We start from the raw sequence: 23,396 nt of genomic DNA, 5'->3' as shown, positions 1-23,396 counted from the left end.
TAGAGGGAAAACTAATTAGGAACTTAGAAGAAGCGCTTAGAGGCATTGCAACCGACGTGCCGGCGACGAGATTGGTCCTCGACCAATTCTTCAACGCTAAGCACGAAGGATTCATTGTTAGAGCTAAAGCACGTGCTCTAGGAAACGAGGGATTTAAGGCCGCTCGATGGGCCCGAGTGGCAGAGGCTCAACGTGACAACAACGCCACAATTCGGTCTTTGGTGGACCAGAGTGGGCCCGAGCGGATATGTGCGGCATTTCAGTGGCATTTCGCCCAACTGTTTGGGACGAATAGTGGGCCGGAATGTAGGATGGACTTTAATGCCTACCTCGACGGCATGCCACGACTCTCGGCAGGTGGGGCGAGGCGTTGCGTAACGCCGATAACAGCCGTGTAATACGGGATGCGATGATGGGCTGCACGGGGAGAAAATCGCCTGGGTTGGATAGTCTGCCCTGCAAGCTTTACTATTATATGCCAGACTTGTTTGGTGACCTCTTAGCAGATATCTACTACACCTGGCTGCAGAACGAGAGAATTCATAGTTCTGTGAGCCGAGGTGACACTGCTGAGAAAGAACTTAAACAAGGGGGATCAAAAAGAAAATTTTCGGCCCATAACGCTGCAGAACACAAACTTCAAAATTTTAGCAAAGGTGCTAGCGAAGAGGCTGGTGCTTATCGTCGAGGAACTGATTGGTGATGCGCAAACATGCACCGTCCAAGCAGATCCATTCACGACAACCTCCACCTCATGCGACACAACATAAACAGGCTGGGTAATGAAGCTGGCATGGATGGGGCGTTGATCAATTTGGATCAATCAAAAGCCTTTGATAGGGTTGACCACCAATACTTGGCGGCCGTTCTCACAGCAGCCGGTTTCAGTCCCCTTTTCCGTGGCTGGATCGTTGCAGTGACATCTGCTCGGAGTTACGGGTGAATGGTTACCTATCAGAACCATCCAGCATCATGCGTTCGGTCTGTCAAGGCTGTCCTCTCTCGTCTCCTATATGTGATGGCTCTAGAGTCACTAATGCAAACATTGGAGGCGTTGAGAGGCATCCCGCGCGAACTGGGACGCAGGAGAACTGTGTCGGCATATGCGGACGACGTCACCGTCATAGTGTTGAACAGCAAGCACATAGACTGGTCGGCACCTCTCTAAAAGAATACGAGGCGGTGACAGGAGCAAAAATTAACCAGAAGTCAGTGGGCCTGCAACTCGGCACCTAGCGAGGCAGATCCATGCCTTCCAACAGTATCGTGGGATGCTGGATGAAAGGACCGGTTAAATTACTCGGAGTCCAATTCGATCTAGATCTCCAGGTGGAGAAGAACTGGGACAAGGTGGCGAGCAGTGTGGCCAATCTCACCCACAAATGGGCTGATAGAAAGCTATCCCTGAAAGGTCAGGTGGAAGTGGCGAATGCTTACATTGCATTCATCTATCGCCTCACCGTGGTGCCCTGTCCTGCTTCGAGTTTGACCAAACTGGAGCGCCTACTTTTCTGCTTTCTGTGGAAGGGAGACGTTCCACTGGTCAACTGCTCCATTTGCGACAACGTTCTCGGGGAGACTCCAGGCGTCGCCATGAATGAGTTGGTTGCGCTTTCGGGCCAGGGCCTATGGATAATTTCTTGAAATCCTTGGCCTGACAGTGCTACCGGGAACCACTGCCTGTTCGGGATAAACTCTACAGGTACGGAAGTGCAGTCAGCTGGGCTTGCCCGAGATGTATGCAGAGCGACAAAACCGCTCTCCACGCTCTTGCCCAGTACCCGAGTATTTCTGATTTGTGGGATTATGTCGAACACCTGCTGTCATGTGTAGGACAGATCTGGCTTCGGCTGAGTCCATTGTGAGGATAGCCCCGCCGCCATCCTTTGGTCAGGAAGGGCAGGCGGTTTTTCCTTGCCTGGTGGCCTTAGTGAAAGAGGTTGTGTGATGGACCAGATTGAAAGGGCTGAAGACAGATACTTTCCTCTTTGGCCAAACCCTCATCAACTTTTTCAAGTTTCAGTTGAAAAGCAATGTGGTGGGTGAATGTCGCATAAATAGCCCGAGTGGATGGACCTACTCTAAGTATGAACCTGTAGACATAGTGGAAAGGGCATTTACACTGGTGGTCAGGACTGTTGTGGACTTCTGGGGGTATTTACGATCAGTCCTAGGAGGTCTCCTTTTGGGGAACTTTATTGTTATATTCGATTATTGTTTTTGTTTTTCATTATTTACGTGACATTCATGCACTCCTACATTGTATTTTTCCTGTGTTGTCCATAATGCTTTTTTGTATAAACCCTTTGTGGTTAATAAAGAAATCATTATTGTTGTTGTTTTTTGTTTTACTTCTCAGAGCACTCGGTCTTGTTTGCTCAGGTTAATTCGGTGAGAGCGGACAGCAACCTGTTGTCAGAGGTCTCACGGGGTCTCTTTATTATTATTATTGTTCAGTAGTTTTAGTTTTATAACGTGCTTTCACTTCACTACCGAGCGCAGCTCTGTGCCCCTTGGGTATGTGCTGTAGTTTGCTGTGATGCTCTTATGGTTACTGTATTGAAAGTGTTTTGCGTAGGATGTGTGCAGTGCCCAGTTGTGCAATTTTCTGCATGTTATATATATTTGTAAGTCCTGGTGTTTTTGTTATGTATTTGTCTAAATATTTTTTATTATACCTAATGCACCTACTATGATAGGAATTGTTTCTGTTTTTAGATTCCACATTCGAGTTACCTCTATTTCCAAGTCTTTGTATTTTGAAAGTTTTTCCATTTCTTTTAGGGAAACGTTGTCATCTGCTGGTATTGATACATCAATTAGAAAGCATTTTTTTTCTTCATGATCTTTGACAACTATATCTGGTGTATTTGCCTTAATTTCTCTATCTGTGTGTATTGGCATATCCCAGAGTATGGTTGGTTTCTCGTTTTCTGTGACCTTTTCTGGCATGTGTTTATACCATCTTTTTTCTGTTGTTATTCCATAGTATTGGCATAGCTTCCAGTGTATATATGTCCCAACTCTGTCGTGTCTGTGAATATATTCCTTCTTAGCCAGGACAGGGCAGCCAGAGATAATATGATTTATTGTTTCTTGTCCATCTCCACATATTCTGCAGTTACTTGTTATGTTTTTTTTCAGTATATGTTTTTGGTAATTTCCGGTGGGGAGGCTTTGGTCTTGTGCAGCAATTAAAACTCCTTCAGTCTCTGCTTTGAGTCCTGAGCTTCTCAACCATTGCTGGGATTTTTCTCTGTCTATTTCTTTTGCATTTAGTTTAGCCCAGTATTTACCATGTAGGGGCTTTTCTTGCCATCGTTTTATCATGGTCCGTTGCTGTTCTAGTTTTAGTTTGGATTTCATTTGTTTTATAGCTTTTGTTTTATAGCTTTTGTTGTTTCTTCTTCTTCTTCTTCTTCTTCTTCTTCTTCTTCTTCTTCTTCTTCTTCTTCTTCTTCTTCTTCTTCTTCTTCTTCTTCTTCTTCTTCTTCTTCTTCTTCTTCTTCTTCGTATTTGTTAGGTATTATGATTTCTTGGTTGTATTTGTCAGCTTCCTTAAATACTGAAAACCGTTTTTTGTTTTGCTCGTGTTTTGTGGCTTTTTGTATTAGTTTTCCTTGCTTCTGGAGTAGGTATTTTTGCAGTCTTATGGTGGTTATTTTATAATAGTTTTCCAGCTGTATAAGACCCCTGCCACCTTCTGTGCGTTGTATATATAGTCTTTCTATGTCAGATTTTTGGTGGTGCATCCTATATCCTGTCATTATTTTTCTTGTTTTCCTGTCTATTTTAGATAGTTCGTTTAGTGTCCTGTTAAGGATACTGTAACTTATAACTAGGACAGCTAAAGTGTTAATACCTATTATCTTGTTTTTAGCATTGAGCTCTGTTTTTAGTATTGATCTAACTCGTCTATAGTACTCTTTCTTTATTTTTTTTTCTTTCATTTGTGTGTGTTGTATTTATTATTATTATCATTATTCTTCAGTAGTTTTATTTTTAAAACGTGCTTTCACTTCACTACCGAGCGCAGCTCTGTGCACCTTGGGTATGTGCTGTGGTTTGCTGTGGTGCTCTTATGTTTACTGTATTGAAAGTGTTTTGCGTAGAATGTGTGCAGTACCCAGTAGTGCAATTTTCTGTATGTTATATATATTTGTAAGTCCTGGTGTTTTTGTTATGTATTTATCTGAATATTTTTTTATTATACCTAAGGCATCTACTATGATAGGAATTGTTTCTGTTTTTAGACTCCACATTCGAGTTATCTCTATTTCCAGGTCTTTGTATTTTGAAAGTTTTTCCATTTCTTTTAGAGAAACGTTGTCATCTGCTGGTATTGATACATCAATTAGAAAGCATTTTTTTCTTCATGATCTTTGACAACTATATCTGGTCTATTTGCCTTAATTTCTCTATCTGTGTGTATTGGCATATCCCAGAGTATGGTTGCTTTCTCGTTTTCTGTGACCTTTTCTGGCGTGTGTTTATACCATCTTTTTTCTGTTGTTATTCTATACTGTTGGCATAGCTTCCAGTGTATATAGGTCCCAGCTCTGTCGTGTCTGTGAATATATTCCTTCTTAGCCAGGACTGGGCAGCCAATTATTATTATTATTATTATTATTATTATTATTATTATTATTATTATTATTATTATTATTATTATTATTATTATTATTATTATTATTATTATTATACATTCAACTGTTGGAAAAGAAAAGAATCCTGACATCGGGCTACAACAAGTAATCTTAGATGCCAAGAACCCTCCTAAGTATCCTAGCGGTCCCTAATAACACTGTCTACTGCAGCTGTACTAAACTAGGTTTTATGCCTATTTCCTCTATCCATCTGTTCAGATCTTTAGATAGTTCCCAATGCACCTATAACCACTGGGAAACATTTTACTTGCACTTTCCATAGTCTCTGTAATTCAATAGCTAGGTTTTGGTACTTCGCTATTTTTTCTATACTTACGTTAATTTTTTCATCATTTGAGGCTGCAAAGTCAATTATCTGGCACTTTCTATTCTCTTTATCTACTACTACTAAATCAGGCCTTCTAGCTTCTCTTACTCTGTCAGTCTGAATGTTAAAGTCCCACAATATGTTGTATTTCTTACTTTTTAATACTTTACTATATTCATGTTCATACCATTTATCAGAATGTTTAAATCCTAGCTTTCTACATAGCTCCAAGTGGATTGCTCTTCCTAGATTGTCATGTCTTTTCTTGTACTCTTTCTGTGCCAGCATGCTACATTCACTTACTATATGAATAACGCTTTCCTCTTTTGATTTGCATAACCTACATTGAGAATCTACTAGGTTTTGTCTATCTTGGCTTTTATCCAATTAGTCCTTAATGCTTGATCTTGTGCAGCTACTAACAAACTTTCTGTCTCCCTCTCCAGCTTTCCTTTCTGCAGCCATAACCATGTCTCATTATTTACTGCAACTACCTTTGAGAATCTACCATGTGATGCTTTCTTTTGCCATTCAGATAATTTCTGTTCTTTATTCTGGTTTTTAACTTCGTTTGGGTTTTTGGTTTCCCTATGTCATGCTGTGAGTCTAGCAACTTTTAATAAACTTTCTTCACTATTACCTACATAGGAGTCTATATCTACTCCATGCAGTCTTCTGCTGATAGTAACCCTCTTCCACCTTCCTTTCTAGGTAGGTATAATCTTGCTACCCCTGCCCTTGGGTGGAGTCCTCCATTCATATTGAATTCCTTCCTAATTCTTCTGTCTAGCTTTGCTAATTCAGTTTTTGTCCAATCTACAAAAGCTGCTGAGTATCTAAGTAACGATAACTGCACAAGTATTTACAGCCTTCACTAGATTCAAACTGTTTAGGTTTGACTTCATTAGCTTCCTCACCCTTCTGATGTACTCCTTCTCAAAATTCGTTTTCATTTTTGTCAGATTCTAATACTCCTAGAAACGTATAGCTCTCTCCTCTTTTCAATGATTTTAATGTCTAGCCATCTGGTAATTGTTTGCCTTTGCTGTTTACTACCTGTCCTCTTCTCATGACCAAATTCCATGCCTATATCTTTGCTGAAGAGTCTGACAGTCTGTCTTAAGGAGTCTGTCTCTTTTTCATTTTTACAAAAAAGCTTCAGGTCATCCATGTAGAATAATGGTTAATTTTTCCCTTACTATTTCTGAACTGATACCCTGCTTTTGCTTTCCTTAATACTAAACTGAGGAAGATCAAACTTAAGACAAATATTAAAGAGGACAACGCGTCCCCATGGAAAATTCCTCTTTTGATATTAACTTTTCCTAAGAGAGAGATGTACTTTCCATTTCTTCGTGCTAAAGCTAATTAATTCTCTTATGTTGTCTGCTATACTTAACATACTCAAATATTTACTTATCCATGAGTGTAGGATCATGTCATTAGGCTTTCCTATAATCTATCCATGCTATTGCTAGATTTTTCTTTCTAGCTTTTACTTCATTTAGAACTGCTTTGTCTATATATGATAGATCATGCGTTCTTCTAGCCTTCTTCCTGTAACCTTTCAGTTCTTCTGGCAGTAAATTTTGATTGTCAAGGTGCTCGTAAATGCTTTCTGAAAGCATTCCTGTTAACAGCTTCCACACTAATGGTAAGCAAGTGATTGGTCTGTAGTTGCTAGCTGTATTACTCTTGCTCTTATCTTTCATGATGAGCATTATCCTCCCTCTAGAAATCCAGTCTAGTATTATTCCTCCATAAAGACAATCCTGAAATTGTTCCTTCAGCCTCCCATGTAAACTACTGAATTTCTTTAGCCAGTATCCTTGAACTAAACCTGGTCTTGGGCCCTTCCAATTCGGCATTTTTCCTAACACTTTAGCCATTAATGCATTAGTTAATCTTAGATCAAGCTGTTTCTTCCCTCACTTTTTTTAACAATACTGCATCTCCATTATGATTGACTGATTTATCCCTAATACTTGGGATAATATTACGCCAGAACTTTCTAGCTTCCTCTGATGTTTTTCATCTTCAGTACTTCGTTTTCCACTATTTATTTGGTTATAAAGTCTCCTCTGGTCTGCCTCAAATAATCTATTCTGTTGATAATGATCTATTCTTTTCTGATTTCTGAAGAGCTTGCCTGTTACTGCTATGATGCGCTGTTTCTACTCTTCTATTATTGTCCTAAATCCTTTCTCTTTGACTAAGTATCTTTCCTAGTGGCAAGATTTACACCTTGTGTTTCCTAACTTGTTTGCTTTCCAGGTTTCTATTCTCAGATCGTGTCTTAAAGTCTTCACTTTATTTTGTTGTCTCCTTTTTCATATTTACTCTTTTTTAGTCTTTCCCTGTGAGATATCTAACATTCTGGTGACTACTACCCCTCCTGCATAGATCAGTAAGTTTGTGTCTTCTATATTTTTAGTATCTATCCGACTGCTAACAGAATCTAGTTTCATAGTAGCTTCCATCTGTTAGTGTCTTTTAATGCTGGCAATCTTTTTCTTACTTCTTTACTCATTATTTCTTGCAACTCATCTAAAATCTTCTGATCTTCCTCACTTCAGTCACTTAAGTCGTTGGTGCCAGTTGTCCCTTCCTTATTGATAGCGCTATTATTATTTTTGGTTTGAGCTGTATCTCTTATGTTGTTGTTTGTCTTTCCCGCTGCTTACTCTTATGATCTCTTCTACCTCCAATTCTGTCACCCACTTTCTTCTCCTAATGGCATTAACTTCTCCTAATAGCTTTAACTGATAGCATTAACTTGATTTAGTCTCTGCTCAGTCACTTTAAACATACCCAAAGTTAACATCCATTTTCTACTGTTGTTGTTGGCATCCTTTTGTCTCGGGAGACAATGGAGTTGTGCATAAACTAATCCCGTCTGTTTTTTTACATTTCATGTCCTCTCCAGTTTTGCACAGGCCTGGGCTAGATGTAAGAAAATCCTGGGTAGCCCAATCGTCAGGATTCCTCTCTCGACCTTGCTGACGTAGTCCAAAGGAGTGCAGAGCATTACGTTTGGCACCAGCTTGGTTGCAGGAGCTGTCGGAAGAGTGTCGAGTCGAACACTAAACCGCCTACGGGGCTCCACTCCGGAATTCTTTGAAGGTAGTCTCCTTTCCGTAACCCTGGATAGGGATCCATACCGGGTACTGTCAGCCAGAGCCAGCTGAGCCCGGGACTCATGTCAGGCAGGGTCGTCACTCTCTGAAGTAGTGAAGAAAATCGCTGCCCACTACCTATAGCCCCTTCTTTTAGGTTCACTTTCTAAGTAGCACTGTATCACTATCCTGTTTTCTTCGCTGGTCCACTTCCTCCTCTTTGCTCTATTATCTGCTGATGCTGTATTAGGATGACAGCTGTGGTCAGTTTGCATCTTTATTAATCCACTGCCGAGCGATAGGCATTCTCTTAAAGGTCCAGCTTAATTTCCGTTGCTACAAACAGAGTTCTTAGGAAGTTCCTGTCTCTCATAAACTGAGGTAAGGTAACGTTCGTCACCATCGTCATCACCACTATTATTTTTCGTCATTAATATTATTATCATCATCATCATCATCATCATCATCATCATCATCATCATCATCATCATCATTATTATTATTATTATTATTATTATTATTATTATTATTATTATTACTATTATTATTATTATTATTATTATTATTATTATTCCTTCGAAACACGGTGTAGGTAAAAATGCACCGGAGTCTTTAGTCATCTGTCAAGTCACACGGACCTCAGGCAGATAATACTTCCTTAGGATGTACGCTGTACCCAATAAGGTTGCATTTTGCAAGACATCAATCTTGCATGGTATTTCCAATTGCCTTAAGAAGTCTTGAAGTTTCAATGGGATTGAGTCAAACGCTCCGATCAGCACTGGTATCACTTTTACATTACTCACTCGCATTCCATACAGTCTTGCCATTTCCACTTTCAATCCGGAGTACTTCGTGATTTTTTCAACCTCTTTACTCACAACATTCATGTCATTTGGTATGGCTGCATCAAAGATCTGACAGTATTTGTCTCTCTTATTCAATATGACAATATCCGGCCGACGGTGTTCGATTACACGATCCGTCTGAAACTCCTAGAGTATCGTGACTTTTCCATCCTCCTGTATAACTTTACTTGGTACATGCTCATACCAGTTCTCTGTTACTTCATATTGGTATTTACGGCATAAGAGCCAATGAAGATACACACATTTTATCGCGGCAACTCTTGTATCTTTTTTGTGCAAGGCTCTCACATCCACTTACCAAGTGGGTCACATTTTCCACACTCTTTCCTCAGAGTCTGCATTTCTGGGTGTCAGAAGTTTTATAGATGTTATACTTCACTGAATTGGTAGCGAGAGCCTGGTCTTGTGCAGCAATGATCAGGCTTTCGGTGGTTTACTTCAAATCACCTCGCTCAAGTCATGCCCACGATGCTGTATTATTCTTAACCTCCTGTGGATTCCTTTCAAACTGTCCATGCATTCTCATTTCAAGAAGGTTTCCTTTTCTCTTCTCCTCATCTCTTAGGTTAAACTCTGCCTTGCCCATCATTTCATCTGCATTTACACCCATATCTTGCGCGGCATATTGCAGCAGGTCTTCATTACTATTTATCAAATGCTTGGCAAGCGTTCTCCTTTCACTCCTTATACAATGGTCTATACTAATTAGTCCTCTGCCACCATTCTTTTTTGCCATATACCGCCTGTTTACGTTTGCTTTAGGGTGTAGCTCCCCATGCAGCGTCATCAACTTTCTCGTCCTTCTTTCCAGTGTTGATCTTTCCTCCTTAGACCATTTGAGGATGGACGCACTATATCTGACCACCGCAACTGCCCAGATATTCATTGCGGTAATCAAATTTTTGGCATTCAGGTTGGATTTCAACACCATCTTCATCCTTTTTTGATATGCCTCGCTGACCTTGACTTTCATTTCTCTGTGTAGAATGTCATCCAGCTCCCAAATCCCTAAATATCTATACCCACTACCGTCGGGTTCACCCACGGTCTCTCCTGATGGTAATCGCATTCCTCTGCAGGATGCTTTCTTCTCACCTTTCATATTAAGTACTGAGCATTTGGTAATCCCAAATTCCATACCGATGTCCCTAACACACTTCTGGACTGTTTTGGCTAGGTATTTATCTGTATTTAAGATTTCCCAAACAATTTCAGGTCATCCATAAACAGAAGATGGTTCAATGATGGGGCTATCTTCCCACATCGGTAACCCATCTTAACTTTCCTAAGTGTCATTGTTATGAGTATTAGTGCAGTTACAAATAGTAACGGAGAAAACGAGTCACCTTGGATGATTCCCCTTTTAATATCAACTTCTCCATGGAATACATTACTTGGGTACAATTTGGTTTCCACTCTTTCATGCAATGCATCAGAAAAATTGTGATGTTGTCAGCAACACCAAACATTTGCAGGCATTCAACGATCCAAGAATGAGGCATCATATCATATGCCTTCTTAAAGTCAATCCAAGCCATAGACATGTTTGTACGATGGCTTTTACAATGCCTCAAGACTGTTCTATCGATGACCAGGTGATCCTTAGTATTCTGAAAACTCTTGCTACATCCTTTTTGTTCTCTTGACAGGAAAGTATATGTCTTTGCCGCGCTTATTCCAGTGAGTATCTTCCAGATTATGTTTAGGCATGCTATGGGACGGTAGTTTCCCCACAATATTCCCCTTTCTTCTATCTTTCATTATAAGTGTTGTCCTCCCAGTCACCATCCACGCGGGGACTGTACCTTTCAGGACACACTCATTCATTTGGCTTGCTAGTCTTTCATGCACCGCGTGGCATCTTTTCAGCCAAAAGCTATGAATATCATTATTATTATTATTATTATTATTATTATTATTTTAATTTTTATTATCTGTTTGGCTGTTGCTTTGTATTTGTACAAGTTGACTCCAAGTCTCACCCAGAGACCTCAAAAAATAACAGGTTAGAAGTCCAAGTTCACCTGCAGTTCGTCGCCTTTGACTATCACTCACTCACCTTAGCCTATAGCAATTTTCCTCTACCAAACCTAAAATACAATCTTAGCCTTTTCCTCTGCCATTTTAGAATTAAAAATACGTAGTTTCCTTTTTGTGATGTGTTTATAATTATGAGTAGTGTTGATGGATTTAGTATTATATTTTAGGGCGAAATATATAAGTCCATTACAAATGAGCTTAACTCTATAGCACTTTATCTCAATTTACTCATATCACTACCTTGGATACATCCCAGTCATTTTATCTTTCAAATATGATTTGGCTTGTTCTGTGGGATTTCATGTGCGGTTCTTGAAGTTACAGGGCAAGATGTCTATTTACACATGATGTTTTTAGCATTCATGCCATCTACAAATTGCTGTTGTTTTCTATTCCTTTGATGTAACCTGTTCGATCATTCAATGCTATTACAATCTTGGTCTTGCCATTTTTGTCTTCGTTTTTCAGGATTACATTATAAATTATGCTTTTTTTTAGAATGTAAAACGTTATTTTGGAGAGATTTGGCTGCTATTTCTTACAAATGAAACAGCCGCATAAAAGCTTCCTCTTAATTTTCAGTGTAACAGTGGAGGGGATGTTACATTTCATACATTTACAATAGATTACAAAAAGTAAACTCCAATATATTTGGCGGCACCTTTAATCAAATGATTAAATAATGTACACTATAATGCTAGGATAGGTTGTCCTTTTCTTTTTGAGGAAGCCTTTGGGTGAGAGTTTGGGGCCGTTCAGTTAAGATCTACAGGAGGACAGTTGTATGTTCTGCCTTTTATTTAGGTGTAACATTCCTTCTTCGAACATTAAATCTAAATAGGCCATTTTCCACGCTCCAATTGTAACAATGAATTTAATAGGAGACTTCAAATTATATGGTATTATTGGACACATATTTATTGACTTCCTTAAACAAGCACCCAGTAATTGGTGGGTATGTTGAAAAGCTCACTGGAATAAAATTTAAGAAAACTTTTAGATGATGCATAAAATTAGAGACAGAGAAAAGCATAAAAATTTTTTTTCTGCTATAGGCACAAGGCCTGAAATTTTGTTGGGAAGGAGACTAGTCAATTACATCGGACCTAATGTTCAACTGGTACTTATTTTATCGACTTTGAAAGAATGAAAGGCAAAGCAGACCTTGGCGGCACTTGAATCTAGAACATAAAAGAGAAGCATAAAATATTAGTCGCTTCTTATCATTAGTTATAACAATGACTGCACCTTGTATTACTTGATTTTCATTTCATTTATATCTTGTAATGTTCCACACATTTTAATCCATGTAATTATTATCTTATTATCATCCTAATGGCATCTATAAATCGTTTTTTTTTTGTTTGTTTTTTTACTTTTAGCAACTATTTTCACTCTTTCCTTCATTCTCCCATCCTTCTCTCACCTTCAAAAAAGCATACAGTTCTGTATATTAAGTTTGAAGCGAGGGGCTGATGATTAAATCTATAACACCTCAACAAGTACGGTATGAGCGAACTTCAGTTATCTATCGTAAACTCAAACGAAATAATATATTATTTCTGCCACTTTATTTTTGCTAGAATTAGTAATCGATAAAACAATGACTGTTTCTGTCATCTTAGATAAATCAAATACATTGGTGTGTTATATCATGTACACCCGTGCCCTTTAAAATTAAGTTGTTGTTTGCTTTTTACAACAGAAACCCATAAGTATTTAATTCCACTCATTCCATCACTTTATAACGCCACCATTCTTTATTCACAAATAAAAGTATATGATTCAGGCGAGCCAAAAGTTTTGCAATATTTGCATAGTTGCTAGTTAGCGGCATTTATATCACGTGACCGAAGCGGTTCAAGCCGTGGAAGGCACTTGCTGAGGTTGGTAGTATCATGGTTGTTGGTACGCTGATATGTTGTGCATTGCTTCACTCCGTATGTGATTTGAAAGCCACACAGATGAACGTGCAATGTAGACTAATTCGGGAACTTGCATTACGATTCTGAACATGACCATAACAACGCAGAAGCAACCAAAAACATTTCTTGTGCAAAGGGTGCTGCTACAATACAGTAATCAGATGGCTCAAGAAATTTCGCTCGGGTTTCAAGTCATAGACGCAAATCCAGCGAATAGCACTCGAAGAGTAGCAGGCGAGCTCGGCATCTCATGGATGTATGACACTGAGCGGCAAGAATATCCGGAATTGGTTAACAGTAAGTTCACTCTTCTGCAGCAAGATAACTGCTCGAACGACCTAGGAACTTGAGGGAATCGAACTGATGCCATATCCAGCATATAGTGAGGACCTAGCTCTCTCGGGTAATTACTTATTCCGATCCATGGCTCACTTTCTGCTCTCACGACGCTTCTTCAACGAAAAGGATGTGGAAACTTCAGTGAAGGAATTCTTCGCATCGAAGGACAAGAACTGGTGGGATCAAAGAACTGACAGTAAGGTGACTTCGGGATGTACAACATGATGACCTCCTCTACCTGCTTTTGTTGTAACTAGGCAAATAAATCAAATAAATTACCAGTTTGGGCTCACACTTTTGACTCACCATAGTAAATAGACGCACAACTTTTGGGCCACCTTGAATATCTCTCTAGTCATCTAAGATATACAACAACGATTAGGCTATGTTTCACTGATAAAATCTAATAATACCGAGGCATGCATAAGAGTTGGAAAATACTAGAAAATAATTTACGCAGAGGGATCTATTCCATCTCAATCACAGATTTTTTAATTAATTTTTATTAACTAAACACTTTGAAACTTCGAATACTTGTAGAATTTCTCACATAGAACACGGTTTACTCTGAACGTTTTTGACAAAATTTCGTATTTTAGAAGTTATTTCGTGTTAAAGTTTTCATATTTGGGTAATTTCAACCAGTCAATGACGTTAATGTTTAAGAGATTTAGAGCAGCAGTGATCCCAAGCTTATGACATCATCAGGATTCTTTATTGCCTGAGATAGTTTTGTGTCATCAGCGTAGTTAGTGACAATGGCTGTCCCAGTGACAATGGGCATGTCCAGAAGGGTACTATGAACAGTAGTGGCTTCAGGACAGTTCCTTGTGGAACACCGCTCAATATTTGCGTTTCCCTAAATGATTCTCTATTGGCTGCAACTGTCTGACTTCTACCATTTAGGAAGTCATGCAGCCATTCTCCTAATTTACCAGCTATGCTAAGGTTTCGCAGCTTGTGACATATCATGCCATGATCAACTTTGTCAAAGGCCTTTGCAAAGTCGAGATATATCACATCAACATTTGAATGGTCAAGTAGCTGCTTCAGGACCCAGTCATAATGCTGCAAGGGCTGCGTGAGGCAGCTTCTACCTGGACGGAACCATGCTTGGTCTCATTCAGCAAGTCATTTTCTTCTAGGAACGCAATCAACCTCATTCTGACAATTCGTTCCATGACTTTGCTAATATGTGAAGTCAGAGAGATAGGCCTGTAGTTCCCAGCCCCTGCTCTGCTTCCACCTTTATGGATAGGACATATGGTGCCTTCCTTCAGCTTTTTGGGAAATTTACCACTTGCAAAGAAACTCTGGAAGAGTATCCGGAGTGGTCCCGCTAATTCTTGTTTACACGACTTTAGGAGGACTGCTGGGAAACCATCGGGGTCAGTTGCCGAATTTGAGCTCATTTCGTTTATGGCCGCTATTCCATCTTCCTCTTTAATGTCAATGTAGGTAATGGATGCAGTCTTTTTCTGCTGAGTGATATTGTCAAAGAAATCAGCTGGGTTCTTTATCTGCATGTGACTCAGAGGAGAAGTGAAAACATTCTTGAATTGCGCACTGAACACTACACTTATCTATTTGGGGTCCACAGTCAGTGAGCCATTAGGCAGGAATAGGGGTTCTTATTTTGTACTGTGCCGTGGCAGTCTCCTTTGCAAATCTATAGAAAGCCTTGGGGTTTGTTTTTATGCTTTCTACTGATCTCTTCTCGTTCTCTGCTCTCTCCTTTTCATGGGTGAGTTTAATTTTGTTTTCTATTTCTAACAGTGTTAGTTTTAATTTAGCCCTATTCATATCCTCCAGTTCTCTATTCAGCTGTTTTGAGACCTTTATTCTGTGTCTCATAAGGATTTTCCTGTCTCTAGGAATTCTATTGGCATGTTTGCTGGCCTTTCTTTTTGGCACATATTTGGCGCATATGTCTTGTATGGTTGACATAAAATGACTTAGTTTGAGGTCATTGTCTTGTATAGAAAAGCTGTCATGCCAGTTTTGATCTCGAATCTCTTTGCGAATTGACTTCCAGTCCGCCATGTGGAAATTCAGGTTGGATATGGCTTGAGTCCTCCTGATGGGGTGGATGTCAGTGGGTTGTCTATGTCCATACATTGTTAATTCTATAATGTTATGATCTGAAAGAGATGTAGGTGTTACTTTCACATTATGGATTAGGCTCACATTGTTTGTGAAGCAGAGATCTAAAATATTGTTTCCCCTGGTTGGTTGGAGTATCACTTGTTCCATGAACAGCATGTTGGAGAGTTCTAACAAAGATTTTGCCTGGCTTTGTTCATGCAATGACATCCCAGAGAGGATGTGACCTTCAGGCCATTTTACATTTGGGAGGTTAAAGTCGCCTAGGAAAAGTATATTGATGTATTGGTCCAGATTTGTCAAGACCTCTTCTATGCGTCTGAGGGTATCCTCAAATTTACCCTCCTGCTTTGAGGTATTTGGTGGACGGTATGTTGAGTATACAACTACATCAATTTGTTTTATGTGTACTATTAAAATGTCACAGACACTTACACATACACACATACACATATATATATGTATGCATGTATGTATGTGTGTGTGTGTGTGTGTGTGTGTGTGTGTGCGCGCGTGCGTGTGTGTGTGTGTATGCGTGTGTGTGTGTGTGTGTGTGTGTGAGTGCGTGTCTGTTTGTCCCTCAACACCGCTTACAATCGATATTAATGTGTTTACGTCCCCGTAATGTAGCGGTTCGGCAAAAGACCGGTAGAATATTACTTGGCTTTAAAATAAGTATTATCATCGGTTCGTTCGATTAAAAATTCTTCAAAGCAGTGAAGAATTACTATATGGAAACTATTTTCTTAAAGTACTAGATAGCTACACAAAATGGCCTCTGCAATAATTGATTTCCTCCATGAGATACTTGGTCGATATGGTATACCGGATACAATTGAGTCCGATAATGAAACAGTTTACAGGATCTCATTTCAGAGATTTCTAGGCGTGGCTGTGTGGTAAGTATCTTGCTTCCCAACCACATGGTTCCAGGTTCAGTCCCACTACATGGCACCTTGGGCAAGGGTCTTCTACTATAGCCTCGGGCTGACCAAAGCCTTGTGAGTGGATTTGGTAGATGGAAACTGAAAGAAGCCCATCGACTATATATATAGATGTATGTATGTATGTGTTTGTGTGTCTATGTGTGTGTCCTCCACTATCGCTTGACAACCGATGTTGGTGTGTTTACGTCCCCGTAACTTAACGATTCGGCAAAAGAGACCGTTAGAATACAAAGAGTGAGTCTTAGAGTCGATTTCTTCGACTAAAGGCAGTGCTCCAGCATGACCACAGTCAAATGACTGAAACAAATAAAAGATGTTCAAAATTGATCATATAACCACGCCACCGTATCACCCACGGTTAATTGGTCAAGCGGATCGGTTTTTGTAGACACGTTCAAGAGGGCATTAAGAAAAGCGAATAACGGAAGGATTGATAACCTGGCATTAATAAAATCTCTTGAAGTCTAAACCCAAACGCACCATCAGGAAAATCCCCAGTCGAACTAATGTTCGCGAGAAAGATTAAGTCCATTTTCGACAAACTGCTGTCAAGCAAAGAAAAAACACTTGGAATAGCAATAATGACAAAGCGCTACGCCAAGGAATTTTGAAGCAGATGAAAAAGTGCTTTTTAAAACACACAGATATGGAATACAATCATGGGAGTCCGATATTATTTGTAATAGAATTGGAAAAATGATTTATACGGTAAAAAAGGCAAAAGAGCAAGGATTCGATTTCAGAAGACACGCAAAAAGAAACCGAGGAAATTAATAAAAGAATTGAAGAAACGATGGATTTTATATACACTATGTTTGAAGTACCAGATAAAACTAACACACCAGTTCGGAGTGGTACGAGAAAGAGGAAATTTCCAGGGCCAAAGAGGAAATTTCCAGGGCCAAAGAGGAAATTTCCAGGGCCAAAGAGGAAAAAGTATTGAACTCCGTTCGGAGTTGATTTGTTTTTAAAGGGGAGATGTGGTGGAAAAATTTTAATAAAAACAATTAATGTGTACACCCACACTCTCCGAGAAGTGTATGGTTTACAAGGGGAGATGTTGTGGAGTGAACTGATTCCCACACAGGTGACTGTCAGTGGAATGAACGAGTCTTATAAATAGGTGAACCAGTTGACAGTTGAGATCGAACTGTGAAAACATTAGTCTCGTTATTGATTCTGCATTGGAGTGTTATTATGCGAACGATTATATGATAACCAACTCGTTACATTGTCTATTGTTATACTGTTATATTCGGTACTGTGAGTTACACACACACACATCATATATCGTCACTGACGATATAACATTAATAGCAACAGAAGCAGTATGAATGTGAGAAGATAATTTTTTATCTCCATCTTATAGTGTAGGTTATGTTAGAGCACAGAATACTGCGTTATATATCTTGTCGTACAGGCCAGCTAGCCAGCGGATGTGAATATACAATCTAAAGTCCGGGAAAAAGAAAACATTTATGGCGAATTAATGCGGAACTCACAGCTCTTGTACCCTGACTATGAATTCTCATTTGTATTTATCATCACAGGTGCATTATACCTACAAATTTGCAAAAAATAACAAACTAAAAATACTCGGTTTCACGGAGAAAATGCAAAAAAAAATTGACGCGAATTCAAATCAAATCAATTAGTGGCACAGTGAAGATTTGTAAGACATTCCAGAAATTCTCCATGTGAGATTCTTATGTGAGTAAATGCACACACTTGGAGTATGCATCGACAATTCAACCAACAACCAACTCAACCACATATCTACAAGCACCAGGAACTCTCTCAATTAAAAAAAAAGTCTTACCGCTTTGTTAGTAACCTGCTTGAACTCTCTCAGGATGCACTTAAATAAAATTCAAAGAAAAATCATTCATTCATACATGATGATGGCCGTCCACTCGTACAATGTCCCTAAAGGGACATTGTACGCACAAGACTACCTTATACTTTACACTTGCGGCTCCGTTGGTGACTTGACAAACGTACACGACTGCAAACATTGCAAACCAAGCTTTCCCCATTCATTATACTAAGCAGTGCGTTTTCGAGCAGCACGCTCAAATTCTTCATGAAGAACATGTGCTCTTTCAAAGGTATCAACTCCCTTCTTTACCTATTTCCTCCATTTGTAGCGATGACAAGCATTGCTCTCCCAGTCAGCCTTTCGCATTTCACAGGCCTTTAATGAGGACTTTACACAGTCTTCAAATCACAGTCTTGGTTTCTGCCGGAGTCGCTTTCCACTAACAAGTTCCCCATATAGCATTTGTTTAGGGATCCTCTTATCATTCATTCTAACAAAGTATCCAGTCCAACGTAACCGGTGTTTGGTTTGTGCATCATCGGCTTTCTTCAGGACCTGTATATCTGGAGTTTTTAAGGTCCAGCCAACATTCAGAATGTGTCTCAGATATCTCTGATAGAAGCGTTCAAAGATCTTCACATGACATTTTAAAGGGTCCATGTCTCACATGAGTAAAGGAGTGATGTCAGTACACATGCACGGTGCACAGCAATTTTTGTTCGCCTTGGGATGCCATGTTGGGACCAGACGCGAGACTCAAGAAACTTGAAGGAATCAGTTGATCTCTGCAGCCTGAAAGATATTTCATCATCCAAGGAGTAAGAACGGCTGAGTTTGCTGCCCAGGTAGACAAACTTGTCTACCATTTTCAGCATTGTTCCTTCAACCAAGATAGCTAGTTCCACATATGGGTTTCCTGGTGCAGGCTGAAACATTATAACAGTCTTGTCCAGGCTAATGTTGAGTCCAAATACTTTGCAAGAAGCAGTAATATGATTCACAAGTATTTGCATATCATCCGCTGTATGAATGACTAAGTCACAGTCATCTGCATAAAGGAGATCCTAAATAAGAGACTGGAAAGCTTTTTCAATTGGTAGCAAATCGACGCAGGTTAAAAAATGGCGAGAAGATTGATACCTAACATATATCCCAGGAAAACTGTCCACAGCAAAAGCATGAGTAAGAGAAGCAGCAAAGTACAGAGAAAAAAGAGTAGGGGCAAGGATGTCACCCTACTTGACACCATTCCCTACAGAAATAGGTCCCACCATACCACCGCCAACATTGACCCGAGCCTCCATCTCATCATGAAATGATTTGATTATTGATACAAAGTGATCCGGACATCCAAGTTTGCCAAGTATTTTCCATAGGAACGCCCTATTCACAGTATCAAAGGCCTTGGTTAATTTCAAGGAAAATCTATATTCTGTTCATAGCACTTCTGCACCTGTCTCGCTGTGAAAATCATATCCATTGTCCCTCTACCAGATCGGAAACCACTTTGAGATTCAGATAGGACATCATTTACAAGACACCTATTCAGGCGGATAAGAAGAATACTTGCCAGAACCTTGTCAGCAGCTGATAGTAGAGCAATACCTCTGTAGTTGCTATACTCTATTCTGGCTGCCTTTCCTTTATAGAGAGGAAGGATAATTACATCCTTCCAGTCTTTAGGCATTGCACCATCCCTCCAGATTACATTAAGTTCGTGAAGGAATAGTGATGTGATTACCACCAAATCGCAGGACCTCAGCACAAATACCATCCTCACCAGGTGCCTTACCAAGATTCAATTTACTTGTTGCTGTCATTACCTCATGCACTGAAGGCGTGGAACATACATACATACATACATACATACATACATACATACATACATACATACAAACAAACAAAAGAAACTGACACGGATTCTCCAACAAGACTGTTGTAATGTTCCAGTGAAAATTTGCAAGATATTCCAAAAATCCTCCATTTCAAATTCTAATTTGAATAGATGCACATACTTGGGTGTACATATCGACAGATCAACCAACACACCGACATAACCACATATTTACAAACACTGGGAACTCTCTTAACCAAATAAAAGTTGTATCGTTTTGTTAACAGCCGACTTGAACTCTCTCAAGTACTTTAAAGAAGAAAAAAAACATGCATACATACATTCCTATACATTCCTATATATGTGTGTGTGTGTGTGTGTGTGTGTGTGTGTGTGCCCAGATGACCTTGCTAGCCTTTGCACCAAAGCAACCAAGCATAGGCACACTTCCGCCACTTAAATTAGACCTCTTTGCTTATATCGATCTCGCTTGCATGACGAGAATCTCCAATATTTCGTAGCACTTTTCTTGGTCATTTTGAGTTTCACTTTTTATTCTCAAAGTTGTGATTTTCGAAAAAAAAACCCTACAGCATGCTTAAATTAACTTCTCGTTAAGCCACTTGTTTATAAACATTAAATTAATTTTGTTTGTTACCTTAATAACACGAAACACAACCACTGAATCACTGAATCTCTAGTTAATATATCTAAATTTTTTGTTTTCCTATTTCAGGAGATGCCGTATTTACAGGTGGCGCTGGTAAACGGTGGCAGTGGCTTTAGAAACCCATTGTTATCAGCAGTTCGACTGGAAATCAACGCAACAAGTAAATTCAGTGAGTTCTTTTCGGTACATTATTAATAGGATTGTGACCTAACTTGGAAACATCATTATCATTAATTAATTAATAAACGATAATTGATGTAAGTCAATTGTTATTCATCAATTTTATCTCCATTTTCTATTTTTCCTTGAATATTGATAAACTCTAGTTTATTCTTGTCATTTCCTATCATTTATGAGCATTAAAACAAATGTTCATGAGTAAATATAGGTAATACACCTGTGGGTCCATTGGATACAAGTATCTCTTAGACGGTTGTTATAACCTATAACTTAGCTCACCTGTACATACATATATATATATATAAATCCATAAAATGGAACAAAAACACGGTAGACGACAACAAAACATTCGGACAGATAGACGATAAAAAGACGGCAGGAAAAATCAAGAACCGGTCATTCGCAATCTTTTCTCATCAGTCAAATTTCCAAATCATCCTTACAGTTTCGGCCGGTTACGTTTGAGACTGTTCAAATCTGGATGTTAAGAGCATTAAATTTGGGGGAGAAAGCAAGTGAATGTGTACGATAACAAAGACAAAAAAATAAAACGAAGAAAATGTTACACAATTATAAATACAAGCAACAAGAAAATATCAACAGGTGTCTTTCGATTAATAAAGACGAATCAAGTTGAGTAGGCGTTTGTAGAGTGAAAGCCTTGAAACAGGAACATAGGAGATGAACATAAGAGACGAAAGTTATGAGACAGGAATATAAGAAATGCTTCGCGGCAGACAGTCGATCCAAAAAAGAAAGATCATACTTGGTCGAACACCGGTCACGTGGAAGGAAAATATAGAAGTAGGGGCAGAGGGATTGAAGAATTAGGGGAAGAACGAGAAAGAGATAAAATCAAAGGGACATAGAGAAAAGTACAAGGGAGATAAACGAGGAGGGGAAGTAGGAAGATAAAAGAGAAAGAAGATCAAGAGGAAGCAAGAAAAAGAAAAGAGGAAAGAAGGAAGAATGTATGAGGGGGACTAAAAGAAAGAGTAAAAGATTCGTACAGAATTTAGATACATACTTACAAGGTGAACAAAAGTGTACGTACACCGCTTTATATATAAATCCAAAATCTGGAACAAGAACGCAACAGACGACAATAAGAGATCCGGACAGATAGACGATACAAAACCGGAGAAAAACATGGACCGGTCAGTTGCAGTCTTCTCTCGTCAGTCAAGTTTCCAAATCATCCTTACAGTTTCGGCCGGTTACGCTTGAGACTGTTCAAATCTGGCTGGTCCCAAAATATATATATCATGATGGTGGATTCTCTCGTCAATGAGTGTTCAATAAAATAAAGCGGTAATCATGTTCCATGGACACGAATGTGTTTTTTTAGGCCTGTTGGTGCCTGGCAAACCTTTCGGCATAGGGAACGAGTGGAGGACTCAGTTTGCTTGAGTGCTTGTGGATCATTTACTGTGTTTCCTTGCGTGGACGGCAAGGTCTGCTATGCTTCGTGCCACAAAACCACAATGACAGGAGCAGCGTTTTGCCAGCGTGCCTTCACGCTCGCACGAAGTTGGTTCCGTTGCACGTTTATACCTATATATAGAGAGACGTCACTAAAAGGGTACAAATTTGTACCGTACAAATTTGTACCGGCAAAGCTAGAAATAAGTGCCAAAACGACTCATTAGCCACAAGAGCTCCCTACGGTCGCAGGTATAGCCATATCACTAGTGATTGCGAATTTTGATGCAGAGCAACTTAATTCTCATCAGTGGCTCTTACTGCGCAGAGGGTTAAGCTCAACTCACCTCGTCAAATTATAAGAAAAACCGTTGAAAGCATGTGCTGATTTCAAAAACGGTAGAAGTGAAAATTATAAATAATGTTTTCAACGGTTTTTCTTATAAGTTGAGGAGCCACTGACGAGAATTAAGATGCTCTGCACCAAAATTCGAAATCATTAGTGATATGGCTATATCTGCGACCGTAGGATGCTTTGTTTCCGTTGTCAACTTATTAAGATAGTGCTCTCGTGGCTAATGAGCAGTTTTGACTGTTATTTCTAGCAGTGCCAGTACCACTTTGTAGCCTCTGTCACGTTAGTGATGTCTATAAATTTGCTCTTAGGTTGTGAAATTGCTAATAAACCACCCATATATATGTGTGCGTGTGTGTGTTCTTGTCTGTGTTTGTGTGTGGTCTGATTAATAAGTATCCGGAATGTTGCCATAGTAACGAAGCTAATGCATACAGTGCAAAGTCACTTGCCAAAGATTGACCTTGAACTCCGATGTGCATGTACACTAAGTTTTAATGTTATAGTCCACTTCGTGCGATTGTCGCATTGACCATGACAGAGAAAGCTGAGCAGAAAATCTGCATCAAATTTTGCAAAAAGCTTGGCGGTACCTGCTCAAAGGTTTACACAAAGTTTCCAAACAGTTTTCATCGTTCTCGATACAATCAAGGAGATCTTGTGCAACGGAAACCCGAGTGTCTTTTTGGTCAGCTGAAAGCAGTTTCGGCACAAAATTGGCAGATACGTGTCTCATACCCAAATCTTCAGTGACAATGGACTGAACTAAACCGTAACTAATCTTCACATCTTCTGATAACTTA

At 39.4% G+C, this 23,396-nt stretch overlaps 1 protein-coding gene across 2 annotated transcripts in view; it reads left to right on the top strand.

Annotated features, from left to right (window-relative positions):
• Nucleotides 1–23,396, top strand: part of LOC106875818 (uncharacterized) — a 69,872-nt gene that overhangs the window by 13,998 nt on the left and 32,478 nt on the right. For both annotated transcript variants that reach the window (XM_089341402.1, XM_089341403.1), the window contains exon 3: nt 20,703–20,805. In XM_089341402.1, coding sequence (XP_089197528.1) covers nt 20,703–20,805 — 103 coding nt within the window. The remainder of the gene's footprint in view (nt 1–20,702; nt 20,806–23,396) is intronic.

Source organism: Octopus bimaculoides, chromosome 24, assembly GCF_046866305.1.
Source record: "Octopus bimaculoides isolate indiv1 chromosome 24, ASM4686630v1, whole genome shotgun sequence".
Classification (NCBI taxonomy): Eukaryota; Metazoa; Mollusca; class Cephalopoda; order Octopoda; family Octopodidae; genus Octopus; species Octopus bimaculoides.
This window is presented reverse-complemented; position numbering and strand designations above follow the sequence as displayed.